The sequence below is a fragment of the Hyperolius riggenbachi genome, chromosome 3 (genome assembly GCF_040937935.1).
Source record: "Hyperolius riggenbachi isolate aHypRig1 chromosome 3, aHypRig1.pri, whole genome shotgun sequence".
NCBI classification, from domain to species: Eukaryota; Metazoa; Chordata; class Amphibia; order Anura; family Hyperoliidae; genus Hyperolius; species Hyperolius riggenbachi.
In genome coordinates, this window is record NC_090648.1 from 509023201 (window position 1) to 509037320 (window position 14120).

The 14120-nt window shown below is 50.9% G+C and overlaps 1 protein-coding gene across 2 annotated transcripts in view; it reads right to left on the bottom strand.

Moving 5' to 3' along the window:
- FERRY3 (FERRY endosomal RAB5 effector complex subunit 3) overlaps positions 1-14120 on the bottom strand; it is a 93240-nt gene that overhangs the window by 48552 nt on the left and 30568 nt on the right. For both annotated transcript variants that reach the window (XM_068278361.1, XM_068278362.1), the window contains exons 7-9: positions 13174-13280; positions 12119-12316; positions 10280-10408 (exon numbers count right to left, since the gene is read on the bottom strand). In XM_068278361.1, coding sequence (XP_068134462.1) covers positions 10280-10408; positions 12119-12316; positions 13174-13280 — 434 coding nt within the window. The remainder of the gene's footprint in view (positions 1-10279; positions 10409-12118; positions 12317-13173; positions 13281-14120) is intronic.

The window sequence follows — 14120 nt, forward strand, 5'->3', positions numbered from 1 at the left end:
AAACAGAGAAACCCCCATGTGCTTTATTTTAGGATTCCTTTTAGTGATGCACGGCTATTAAATACCTGAAGAGCCAAAACCCGCATAACTCCGAGTCATAAAATACATCCTGAAGGTAAACGGCAGCGTTATCCCCAAGGTGAACTTGCGCTCACAGACGTGCATTGTGGGTATATTTACTTCCAGTTAATACGATGACAGAGGGATATCTAGAGAAACAACACGAGCTCGGAGGATTTAGATGAGCGGCGTTCTATCAAATTTTATTTCGGTGGGACACCCGATACCCGAGGCTCCTCGCATGCCACAGCGGGCGGCTTAAAATACGTGGCAAACGTCGAACTGACACAAATAAGGAATTCCCCCCCCAACAACATTAACCCACTGCTGGTCATCATTGGATGAGTGAAGGGAGGAGGCGGGGCCCCTATTGGGAAAAAAAAATTAAAATTCAAAATACATACAAAATGTACATTTTCCCTTACAGTAAAATACAATATAATTCATTTTTTTTCCTATGTTGCGGTCACTTACAGTAAGTAATACAATTCTGACAGATCTGACATCTCCTCATGGCAGATTCTCAGTATTACCTTTATTCTTTACAAAAGCACTTCCTGGGAAGAATCCTCACAATGAGAGCAGGAGAGAGCATGTGCCGCACCTGTGCAACCCCCGGCAGCAGCACAGACATACAGGGACGGGAGCAGGAGAGAGCATGTGCTGCTCCTGTGCACAGCTGGGCGGGGGTGTCCCCATACAGGGAGAGGGGAGCAGGAGAGAGCATGTGCTGCTCCTGTGCACAGCCGGGCGTCCCCATACAGGGAGAGCGGAGCAGGAGAGAGCATGTGCTGCTCCTGTGCACAGCTGGGCGGGGCGTCCCCATACAGGGAGAGGGGAGCAGGAGAGAGCATGTGCTGACCCTGTGCACAGCTGGGCGGGGGCGTCCCCATACAGGGAGAGGGAAGCAGGAGAGAGCATGTGCTGCTCCTGTGTACAGCTGGGCGGGGCGTCCCCATACAGGGAGAGGGGAGCAGGAGAGAGCATGTGCTGCTCCTGTGCACAGCTGGGCGGGGCGTCCCCATACAGGGAGAGGGGAGCAGGAGAGAGCATGTGCTGCTTCTGTGCACAGCTGGGCGGGGTGTCCCCATACAGGGGGAGGGGAGCAGGAGAGAGCATGTGCTGCCCCTGTGCACAGCTGGGCGGGGCGTCCCCATACAGGGAGAGGGGAGCAGGAGAGAGCATGTGCTGCTCCTGTGCACAGCTGGGCGGGGTGTCCCAATACAGGGAGAGGGGAGCAGGAGAGAGCATGTGCTGCTCCTGTGCACAGCTGGGCGGGGGCGTCCCCATACAGGGAGAGGGGAGCAGGAGAGAGCATGTGCTGCTCCTGTGCACAGCTGGGCGGGGCGTCCCCATACAGGGAGAGGGGAGCAGGAGAGAGCATGTGCTGCTCCTGTGCACAGCTGGGCGGGGCGTCCCCATACAGGGAGAGGGGAGCAGGAGAGAGCATGTGCTGCTACTGTGCACAGCTGGGCGGGGTGTCCCCATACAGGGAGAGAGGAGCAGGAGAGAGTATGTGCTGCTCCTGTGCACAGCTGGGCGGGGTGTCCCCATACAGGGGGAGGGGAGCAGGAGAGAGCATGTGCTGCCCCTGTGCACAGCTGGGCGGGGCGTCCCCATACAGGGAGAGGGGAGCAGGAGAGAGCATGTGCTGCTCCTGTGCACAGCTGGGCGGGGTGTCCCTATACAGGGAGAGGGGAGCAGGAGAGAGCATGTGCTGCTTCTGTGCACAGCTGGGCGGGGTGTCCCCATACAGGGAGAGGGGAGCAGGAGAGAGCATGTGCTGCTCCTGTGCACAGCTGGGCGGGGGCGTCCCCATACAGGGGGAGGGGAGCAGGAGAGAGCATGTGCTGCTTCTGTGCACAGCTGGGCGGGGTGTCCCCATACAGGGAGAGGGGAGCAGGAGAGAGCATGTGCTGCTTCTGTGCACAGCTGGGCGGGGTGTCCCCATACAGGGGGAGGGGAGCAGGAGAGAGCATGTGCTGCTCCTGTGCACAGCTGGGCGGGGGCGTCCCCATACAGGGGGAGGGGAGCAGGAGAGAGCATGTGCTGCCCCTGTGCACAGCTGGGCGGGGTGTCCCCATACAGGGGGAGGGGAGCAGGAGAGAGCATGTGCTGCCCCTGTGCACAGCTGGGCGGGGCGTCCCCATACAGGGAGAGGGGAGCAGGAGAGAGCATGTGCTGCTCCTGTGCACAGCTGGGCGGGGTGTCCCTATACAGGGAGAGGGGAGCAGGAGAGAGCATGTGCTGCTTCTGTGCACAGCTGGGCGGGGTGTCCCCATACAGGGAGAGGGGAGCAGGAGAGAGCATGTGCTGCTCCTGTGCACAGCTGGGCGGGGGCGTCCCCATACAGGGGGAGGGGAGCAGGAGAGAGCATGTGCTGCTTCTGTGCACAGCTGGGCGGGGTGTCCCCATACAGGGAGAGGGGAGCAGGAGAGAGCATGTGCTGCTTCTGTGCACAGCTGGGCGGGGTGTCCCCATACAGGGGGAGGGGAGCAGGAGAGAGCATGTGCTGCTCCTGTGCACAGCTGGGCGGGGGCGTCCCCATACAGGGGGAGGGGAGCAGGAGAGAGCATGTGCTGCCCCTGTGCACAGCTGGGCGGGGCGTCCCCATACAGGGAGAGGGGAGCAGGAGAGAGCATGTGCTGCCCCTGTGCACAGCTGGGCGGGGGCGTCCCCATACAGGGAGAGGGGAGCAGGAGAGCATGTGCTGCTCCTGTGCACAGCTGGGCGGGGCGTCCCCATACAGGGAGAGGGGAGCAGGAGAGAGCATGTGCTGCTCCTGTGCACAGCTGGGCGTGGCGTCCCCATACAGGGAGAGGGGAGCAGGAGAGCATGTGCTGCTCCTGTGCACAGCTGGGCGGGGCGTCCCCATACAGGGAGAGGGGAGCAGGAGAGAGCATGTGCTGCTTCTGTGCACAGCTGGGCGGGGTGTCCCTATACAGGGAGAGGGGAGCAGGAGAGAGCATGTGCTGCTTCTGTGCACAGCTGGGCTGGGTGTCCCCATACAGGGAGAGGGGAGCAGGAGAGAGCATGTGCTGCTCCTGTGCACAGCTGGGCGGGGGCGTCCCCATACAGGGGGAGGGGAGCAGGAGAGAGCATGTGCTGCTTCTGTGCACAGCTGGGCGGGGTGTCCCCATACAGGGAGAGGGGAGCAGGAGAGAGCATGTGCTGCTTCTGTGCACAGCTGGGCGGGGTGTCCCCATACAGGGGGAGGGGAGCAGGAGAGAGCATGTGCTGCCCCTGTGCACAGCTGGGCGGGGCGTCCCCATACAGGGAGAGGGGAGCAGGAGAGAGCATGTGCTGCTTCTGTGCACAGCTGGGCGGGGTGTCCCTATACAGGGAGAGGGGAGCAGGAGAGAGCATGTGCTGCTTCTGTGCACAGCTGGGCGGGGGCGTCCCCATACAGGGAGAGGGGAGCAGGAGAGAGCATGTGCTGCTCCTGTGCACAGCTGGGCGGGGTGTCCCCATACAGGTGGAGGGGAGCAGGAGAGAGCATGTGCTGCCCCTGTGCACAGCTGGGCGGGGCGTCCCCATACAGGGAGAGGGGAGCAGGAGAGAGCATGTGCTGCTCCTGTGCACAGCTGGGCGGGGGCGTCCCCATATCGGGAGAGGGGAGCAGGAGAGAGCATGTGCTGCTCCTGTGCAGAGCTGGGCCTCCCCATAGAGGGAGAGGGGAGCAGGAGGGAGCATGTGCTGCTCCTGTGCAGAGCTGGGCGGGGTCTCCCCATACATGGAGAGCAGAGCAAGAGCGACTGAGAAGATAGAGGAGGAGGATAAAACATGTCAGCCAGGCCGGTAGCACATTCCTCATCCCTCTCACTTCCCTCCATTACAGATAAAGTGGAAATCCCCTTTAAATGTGACAGCAGCGATCTCTCCGCATACTTCCGCTAATATTCGCAGGCCGCTTTGAAGACTAGATTTCCCGTGACAAATCCCTTCTGAATTTCTGGCAGTTCCTTTCAGTTTAAGTCAAGGAGGAGGAGTCGACTGACTGGAATCGTCATGCCGACCGGTTTTTGTTTGCCGGTACTTGGTGAAAAAGCGTCTGGCTGTATTTAGGCGCCTCCCGGCAACCCTTCAATTTATAGAGCGGGCGAGAGAGGCAGAGGACAGGCCAAATACAGACACAGATAAATATAGCTGCGTCTTCCTTTTCTTATGCGCTGATATATATTCGCGTCACGAGGACGGCCTGTTTACAACGCCGGTGACTCAAAGATACATATAGTAGATGGGATTCCAGAGCGCAGCTGTTGACAGAGATGCTGTCGCAAGGGGGGCATTTATAGGACTCAGAATGTCTGCTGCTAGATTGTTATCACGGCGAGGTTTTATCAGTATGGTACAGCTGTTTCTCCTGTTATTTATGTATTCTTGCTTAAAGGAGACCTGAAGTAAGGGAAAAAAAAATAATTTCACTTTCCTGGAGCTTCTGTCAGCCTCCTGCAGCCGCCCTGTGCCTGCGTCGTTTAGTAAACGATCCTCCGGTCCCCCACTGCGGCTTCAATTCTTCACTGCTGAAAAAGTTGACGGCCGCTGCATCCTCGCTCTCGCCCATGTTGCTGGGAGTGCTCTGAGCAGACGCAGTACGAGAAACTCTCGGCTGCGCCTGCGCAGGACGCTCTCAGTGACAGGAGCACGTACAAGGACACGCGCGGCCAGAGCCCGAGCAGGTGACAGCGACTGCAGAACATGAAAGCGAGCCACGAAAGTGAGCCACGGCTGGGGGGGCGGAGGATCGTATAGTAATGGCATGCACACAGCGCAGCTGCAAGGGGTTAACACTTTTTGTGTTTTCCCCCATACATCAGTTTTTCTTTAAAGGGGAACTTCAGCCTAAACAAACATACTGTTATTAAGTTACATTAATTATGTTAATTAGAATAGATAAGTAATATAATCTTTTACCCACACTGTTTTAAAAGAACAGGTACAGGTTTGTGATTCATGGGGGCTGCCATCTTTGTCATGGGGGCAGCCATCATTTTGGTTGAAAGGAGGTGACAGGGAGCAGGAGACACAGTTCCAACTGTCCTGATCACCCCTCCCAGCTGCACGCGCTAGGCTTCAAATGTCAAATTCAAAATGTAAAAAAAAAAAAAGAAATTGCACCAAAACTGCAGAACGAGAACAATATTAGAAATCCCATCATGCTTTACACAGCATAAGGGGAAAACTGCCCGGGCAGTTTTCTTCTGTGCAGCTAAAAATGAGACTTGTATAAGAGAAACAAAGTTCTGATGCTGTGAAACTGTTAATGAGACACTGTAACATCAAAAAGATCCCCTGGGGGGTACTCACCTCGGGTGGGGGAAGCCTCGGGATCCTAATGAGGCTTCCCACGCCATCCTCTGTCCCACGGGGGTCTCACTGCAGCCCTCCGAACAGCCGGCGACAGACCCGACTGTCAATTCAATATTTACCTTTGCAGGCTCCAGTGGGGGCGCTGTGGCTTTCGGCTCCGAACTACACGGAAATACCCGATCTCAGTCGGGTCCGCTCTACTGCGCAGGCGCCAGAGACTTGCGCCTGCGCAGTAGAGCAGACCCGACGGTGATCTGGTATTTACGCTTACTTCGGAGCCGACAGCAGTCAGAGCGCCTGCGCAGGAGCCGGGAAGGTAAATATTGACGTCACCGCTGTACGGAGGGCTGCAGCGAGACCTCTGAGGGACGGAGGACGGCGTGGGAAGCCTCATTAGGATCCTGAGGCTTCTCCCACCCGAGGTGAGTACCCCCAGGGGACGTTTTGACATTACAGATTCTCTTTAAAGAAACACCAAGCCTTTTCAGTGCTGCTGAGTCGATTTTTAGTCTGAAGGTTCACTTTAAAGAGGAGATGTCAGCCATACTAAGAAAAAAAAAACACATATAAGTAGATAAATACTTGCTTTACTTACATAACATATGTATTGCACTGTCCACATTTTGATTATAGTGAATTTTATATAGTAAAAAACAGAGAAAATCCTTCTTAGCATTTCCCATTTTAACGGTGGCTATTTTGAAGCCAATTCTGATGTCATTTCCTCCCTTAGGCCCCGTTCACATCACAAACACGGATGGCCATGCGTGCGGAACGCAATGCGTACGAACGCACGCCATCCGCGTTTGTGTGCGTTGCTGATCCCATTACTGAAAAGCGAATGGGACAGCCACGCGTTTTTACAAAAAATGCGTGCAGCACGCGTTCCCGGACCGCACAGGTCCGGAACGCATGCAGTGTGAACATCAGACATTGCACTCTATGCAATGTCTGATGTCGTGCGTGTCGGCCACCTGCACGCGTTTCCAAAACGCGGCTGGAAACGCGTGCAGTGTGAACGGGGCCTTACTCTCCTCTGCCTGATGGTGTATGCATTGCCCGCCCTCCCCTATAAAAAGTGCATTGTCTCAGCATGAGAAATACTGGCCAATCAGAGAGGACCAGAGGTGTAGGAGGGGAAAACAGGAGGGGAAGAGGCTTCAGCCAATCAGGCTGCATTAGTTAAGTCTGAGGGGAAGTAGAGAAGCAAAAAAGGACAACCCAGCATGCCCTGCAACTTCCTTTTTGTGTACCAAATTTTGTGTGTACCAAATAAGAGTCAGGTAAACTGGGGAATGATCATTTATCAACAAGAAAAGTAATAGTGATTGTAACTTTTGGATTGCCTGGTTAGCATCCTTATTACTTGTTTACCAGATAAAAATAAAGAATTGATTTTTGATTTTATGCCCGACAGTTACGCTTTAAAAAGACACTGTAATAATCCCCCCCCCCAGAGATACTTACCTCAGAAGGGTGAAGTCTCTGGATCCTGATGAGGCTTCCCCGGTTGTCCTTTGTCCCAGCAGTGGCTCCCCCAAAACCACAGCTGACAAGGAAGTCGGCTGTGGCTCAGTAGCGCCTGCAATACTTGCCTTCCCCCCGGCTCTAGCGCAGCATCGGGCTCAGTCGGAAATAGTCACGCCTGATCGGGTTCGCTCTACTGCGGAGGCGCAAGTCGCAGGTGTTTTGGGGCTAACATCTCTGGGACAAAGGAGGATGGGGGAAGCCAATTTAGGATCCAGAAGCTTCCCCCTCCCGAGGGAAGTACCTCCCCGTTTTTTGTTTTTTTTATTACAGGTTTTCTTTAAAGGGGGTTGTAACAAAAATTTAAAAAGCCAACAAATAGTTAGTGCCCCACAATGTATGTAAGTAAACCCTCCCCCCTCAGAGAGATCACAATATATCCCCCAAACTGATTCCTGAGCATAGCCAGACTGAATGCTCAGTCAGGGATTTTATCAGGGCTGATAACAAGCAGGCTGAGCAGTGAAAGATGAAACAGAGAGCAGGGTAGGTGTTTTCTCTAATGTTCCCACTGATATAGATGGTACAATACATGAGGGTGCTTCGTCTCTGGTTCACTTTTAGGTTCCCTTTAAGCCACCAGCAACTAAGAAAACAATCAAGATCATTTTGATAGAACTTATTCAACTACTTATGGTACTTTTTCAATTGCAGAGAGGTGAAAATAAATTTTAAATAGAAGATGAAAATCTATCTCCAAGGACAGCGATGGTGAACCTATGGGACGTGTAGCCAAATCTGCTGGCACGCCATCGCTGCTGCACTATGAACTGCATGAACTGGCCGCAGCGTCTACTAGACGCCGCTCCAGTTCACAGCCCACAGCCCCGCTCCAGTCTCCATAGACTCCCGTGAGGCAGAGCAGGGCTACGGGAAGATGGCGTCTGAAGCCCTGTACTGGAGACTATTTGTGTCTCCACTACAGGGCTTCGGGCGCCATCTTCCTGTAGCCCTGCTCTACCTGTCAGCATGGGAGATATACAGGAGGATTGTCCGGGGGAGCTGCGCACTGGAGGCCGGCCGGGAGAGGAGACGTCTGTCAGGTGAGTAAATTCCTTTTTTTGCAGGTGAAATGTTGCCCATATTGCGTTATTTTCTGCTGAAATGCTGCCCACTGCATTTATTTTCTGCTGAAATACTGCCCACTGCATTTATTTTCTGCTGAAATGCTGCCCACTGCATTTATTTTCTGCTGAAATGCTGCCCACTGCATTTATTTTCTGCTGAAATGCTGCCCACTGCATTTATTTTCTGCTGAAATGCTGCCCACTGCATTTATTTTCTGCTGAAATGCTGCCCACTGCATTTATTTTCTGCTGAAATGTTGCCCGCACTGCTTTCTTATGCCTCGCTGTTACATCATTACGTTAGCCCGCCCATACAATGTCATGGCCATGCCCATTTTTTTTGGCACGGCTTGCGCCACAAACACCCCCCCCCCCCATTGGCACTCAGTGATAAGTCTATGCTGGGTCGTAGTTTGAGCATTCGGCCTCTGAAAGGTTCACCATCACTGTCCTAGGAGAAAAGTCAGGAGAAAAAGTGAACTGCATAAGAGCCTTTTTCCTCACTTGCTACTGGCAGTCACCCAGAGCAGGAAGGAAGAGATGTAAAAGAAAAACATAAAAACAGCTTCCCCCTCCAGAGTTTCCAGTGGCAATCAGTCAGAGAAGGAGGAAAATATATGTGAACCTGTTGGACAGAGTTACAGATTACCCAGCAAGCTCCTGGTGAACCAGAACTCCCAGGAGCCTGTAAGGGGGCTAGAGGGGACCAAAAAGCCCTCTTACTAAAACGCTATGAAAAACAAAAACTTAAAACAGAACGTATTCGGCTTTGTCCACATCTAAAATCGCTGATATAGCTGAGGTCAGCGTTTTGTGATTTTGTGAGTGATTTTTTCCCCCGTCCTGGCGCTTACCTTCACGCTACGATTTTTTGTAAAGCGCTTTCTTTTAATACTTCCCGACGCAAGTCAGGAAGTGAACTCTTTGGCCCGGAAAAGAATAAATACAATGTATATTATAAATGCATGAACGCAATCACCGCATAAAGCAATTTTGTGAGTGTTTTGTGGTTTTTTCCTACAACTTTCATTGTACCAAAATCGCCCTAAAAAAAATAAATAAAAGGTACAGGCAGCGCTTTGCTGAGCGGAAAGCAGACGAAATATGAACTATCCCATAAGGATTCATTGCACAATCGGTTTTAGGGCGTTTTTTTTAAATAATCGCCGGTGCTGAAAAAACAAACAAAAAACACAAAAATGTCCTAGGTGTGACAAGCCCTGAGCGATTATTCAGATTGGAGTGAGCATGTGATGTTTCCCACAATGCATCACTGCTGAATTTGCAAATCATCCTTTGTTGTCCCTGAAAGCTAGCCACACCTCCAAAACCGCTGGAATGCAATGATGTGTCAGCTGGTTAATTGTACAGAGCCACACTAATCCAACATGCATACAGACTGTTTCAGACTAGGAATTATCAATGAGATGCAAATATTTCCAAGTGTGTGCAAATAAATGCAAATTTTTATGCAAATCTATGCAGCACGAAACTGGATCAATCAAGTCCCACCCAGGTTTACATTGATTGTATATATTTGCATAAAAATTTGCATTAATTCAATAACATTTGCATTTCATTGATCATCCCTATTTCAAACTGGTGGGACAGAGTTAAAGAGGAACTCCAGTGAAAATAATGTAAAAAAAAAAAAGTGCTTAATTTTTATAATTATGTATAAATGATTTAGTCAGTGTTTGCCCATTGTAAATGCTTTTAAATCCCTGATTTACATTCTGACATTTATCACATGGTGACATTGTTACTGCTGGCAAGTGATGTAGCTGCTGCTTGCTGTTTTGGCAGTTGGATACAGCTGTAAACAGCTATTTCCCACAATGCAACAAGGTTCACAGACAGGAAACTGCCAGGAGTACCACGGTCCTCACAGTTTCCTGTGGGAGGGGTCTCGCCACAATATCAGTCATACAGCGCCCCAATGATGGTCTGTTTGTGAAAAGGAATAGATTTCTAAAGTAAAAAGGGGGTATCAGCTACTGACTGGGATATAGTTCAATTCTTGGTCGGAGTTTCTCTTTAATCTAAGCCTGGTTTGCTGAGAGACCAAATTACAGTTAATTACTTGAAGATGAGTGAGAATTAGACAGGCTCTTCTCTCTAAATACATACAGGGTGCATTTCTCTGTTTTTCTTCTGTCCTGTGCAAGAGTTCAGGTCCACTTTAATATAACCTGGAAGAAAAGCTGCATGCCGCAAGTTATTTTTCCTCCCCGCGCATATAGACACACTAGCTGTGCCCCCGCCCTTTGCATAGCCGTGGCAATGGCTTGTTAGCCCCTCCCCCTTGCACTGACCTTGCTGGTGCCTGGCTTTCTGGCTCCTCTGCGCTCTGGCGTACAGGACGACCTGCTGCACCACGTCCAGCTGTTCCTGCAGCTGGGGGAAGTGGAAGTCTGTGCACTCCTGGCCCACCGTGGCAAAATCTGAGCAAAGAAAAAGGGGCGTTATTAACGAGGAACGTTAGCGAAAAGGGAAAAAATAAACCAATGCATTGCAGAGTGAGAAGTTACAAGAAAAATCAATAGATAAATTGATATTCGCCATGTAATTTGTTCATATTGTTTGATCCACAATAAGCCTGCAGGTCACCATCTTTACTGCTGACAAAAAAAAGTAGATAGCACCAACTGCCATTCTCTATGACCACACCCCCTAACAATGCGATAGGCTAAAAGGTTGTTTTTTATAGATATAAATACACAGAGGTAAATACTGCTTGCTTGGCAGTTGGAAACAGTTATTTCTCACAATGCAACAAGGCTAGACAGCAAACTGTCAGAACCATGGTCATGACATCACTGTGGTGGGAGGGGTTTCGCCCCATACAGCCACCTCTGCTGATTCTTCTGACTGTTTTGATCAAAAATGGCTGGAAAGGACATCCACACGGAAGTATAGCCAGTAATTTTGATTGATATTTTTCAGCATGTCTGATCTGCTTCCGATTGAGAAACAGATCGATTTTGAGCTGGAATTCAATTGCTGGAAAGCAGTAGGCTGTACAATATTTTTTTTGTCCGATTTAAACTTTTTCTGGAAAGGAACCTGAAATGAAAATTGCATGGTGTGTACCAGCCTAGGTGCGTATACATGCATGCAAAATGTCAATCACAGGGGGCGAAACTCGATTTCTCGGGCGACAGTACAGCATTGTACAGATACCTCGCTAGCCTGCAGTTCTGTTGCTATGGAGGAGGAAGGGGAGGTCGCTAGCCTGCAGTTCTGTTGCTATGGAGGAGGAAGGGGAGGTTGCTAGCCTTCAGTTCTGTTGCTATCGAGGAGGTCGCTAGCCTGCAGTTCTGTTGCTATGGAGGAGGGAGGAGAGGTTGCTAGCCTGCATTTCTGTTGCTATGGAGGAGGAAGGGGAGGTCGCTAGCCTGCAGTTCTGTTGCTATGGAGGAGGGAGGAGAGGTCGCTAGCCTGCAGTTCTGTTGCTATGGAGGAGAGAGAGGAGGTCGGTAGCCTGCAGTTCTGTTGCTATGGAGGAGGAAGAGGAGGTCGGTAGCCTGCAGTTCTGTTGCTATGGAGGAGGAAGGAGAGGTCACAAGCCTGCAGTTCTGTTGCTATGGAGGAAGAAGGGATGGTCACTAGCCTGCAGTTCTGTTGCTATGGAGGAGGAAGAGGAAGTTACTAGACTCCAGTTCTGTTGCTAAGGAGAAGGGAGAGGAGGTCGCTAGCCTGCAGTTCTGTTGCTATGGAGGAGGGAGGAGAGATCGCTAGCCTGCAGTTCTGTTGCTATGGAGGAGGAAGGGATGGTCACTAGCCTGCAGTTCTGTTGCTATGGAGGAGGGAGGAGAGATCGCTAGCCTGCAGTTCTGTTGCTATGGAGGAGGGAGGAGAGATCGCTAGCCTGCAGTTCTGTTGCTATGGAGGAGGGAGGAGAGATCGCTAGCCTGCAGTTCTGTTGCTATGGAGGAAGAAGGGGAGGTCACTAGCCTCTAGTTCTGTTGCTAAGGAGGAAGGGGAGGTTGCTAGCCTCTAGTTCTGTTGCTATGGAGATAGGAAGGAGAGATGATGGCCCGGCACATGCCGGATCGGCTTTGAGCGGGTGGGGGGACAATGGGCTCAGCCTGTGTGCAGTTTATTTAGGAGAAGGAAGCCGCAAGTTCTCTTTCTCTCACATGTTGGCTCACCTCTCTTGATGCCGCTGTAGGAATTGATGCGGTTGTCCACCAGCAGGACCAGGCCACACAGGGAGGTGGAGTAGAGGGAGAGGGCGGTCTGCAGTCTGTGCAGCTTCACCCCGCTCCGGTGATGGCGCTTGTGTCTGCAGAAGTCCAGCATCTCCGCCCTCAGCAGACGCAGGTTGTGCATGGTCTTCAGCTGAGCCCCTGCGGAAACAGGAAGTGTCAGGACACATGACTCACAACAGCCAATCATAGCCTGGGAACAGATGTACCGCTGCAAATTAAGATATAAGAGCCTGATCCTGATAGGTCTGGGCACACTGAGCGGAGATCCGCTATATGGCTCAGTGTGCGGTGTGCAGGGATGTCTGATGGACTTGTGTGCACTGTGCAGACTTGTGTTCTGACAACCCGGGCTGGTTCTGAGCAATACATGCTGATTCCCCCCGCCAAATAAGCACCGGCGGCCCTGAGCCACCCCACCAACTAACAAGTAGTGTTGCCAGCACATTCAAGGTGGGGATAAGAAGAGGTGGAGCCAGGCCCCTCGCATCCACCAGGTCCTAGAAATCTGCCTAAATGCCTTGTCAACAAAACGGCTCAGTATCGTCCCCTACATCTAAATTCATCAGAAAAGTGTAAAGGTGGCCACACACACACACACAATACAATAAAACGATCCGATTTTTTGGCAATTAAATATCATCAAATCTCCTGGAAAAAAAAAAGAAATTTTTTTTCCATTCGACTGAAAAATCTGATTTCCCGATTTTTATCGATCCAGAATGTTGGACATTTTTCTTCAATTTTTCTAAAGATTGTATGGTGTGTGTTAAATTGCAATTTATTGATACACACACAAAAGCAATTTTCTCAGAGTTTCCAATCATTTTTATTGGGGAAACATCGAATGTGTATGTGTGTGGTACATTGGTCATATTTTTGAAATGTTACAATCAGTCGGAAAAATTGATCGCAATTCTAAAATTGAACAGATATTTAAAAAAAAAACGGTATGGTGTATGGCCACTGAAGCCTCCGGTAACATCTTCAGAACGTACCCAAGTGTATGGTGAAGCTCTCCTCCAGCTGGCCATGTTCCTCGTACAGCGAGCCGCTGGACTCCGCCGCTTCCTGCAGGCGGCTCGGCTGCACCTTTATCTCCTCACTGCAGGTACAAAGGAAAGAGGCCCTGTAACAACACAACTGACAAGGTACAAATAAAGAGGCCCAGTAACACCACAACTGACAAGGTACAAATACAAGAGGCCAGGGGCGTTTCTAGGGTCCTTGGAGATCGGGGGCACCTGTGGGCACCAGGTGGGGAGGTATATGGCAAAAAATGGGCGTGGCCATGAGGCGAGTGGGCGTGGCCAAATGTACATGAACTTAGCAGCGGTGTAAGCTACAGATAACGGGCCTGCCCATCGAAATATTGGATGGAGCCCCCTGTACTTTATTTAGATAAATTTACAATCAGTATAGGCATAGATCAAAGATGTATACGCACATACAATTTTGATTGGTCAATCACTGACCACCAATTTTACCACCCCCGTGCAGTAAGTGGGCCAACAGACAATGAATTATATGAACAGAGCTAAAATTGGCTAATCAAAATTGTATGTGTGTACCAGGCTTTACAGCTAATACTGTACATACTGAAAGTAGCAGGGATCAGCATACAATACAGCTGGTTTACAATCAGTAAAGGCACTAACATCTTACACTGTACACACTGGAGGTAGATCAGCATACAGTGCAGGCACTAGAGAACAGCGTATACTGTACATACTGTAGGCAGCAGAGATCAGCACACACTGCAGCTAGCGTGCCAAAAATATGAGGATCACGTTGTGCGGCGTGCTTATCGCGCCGCACCGAAAAATGGGTGGGCCATGGACCAGAATATAGGTGTGGTAACGGGTGGAGACAAATTTACATGAACCTAGCAATGGTGGGACATTAGATTATGACAGTGGTGGCGAACCTTTTGGAGGCCGAGTGC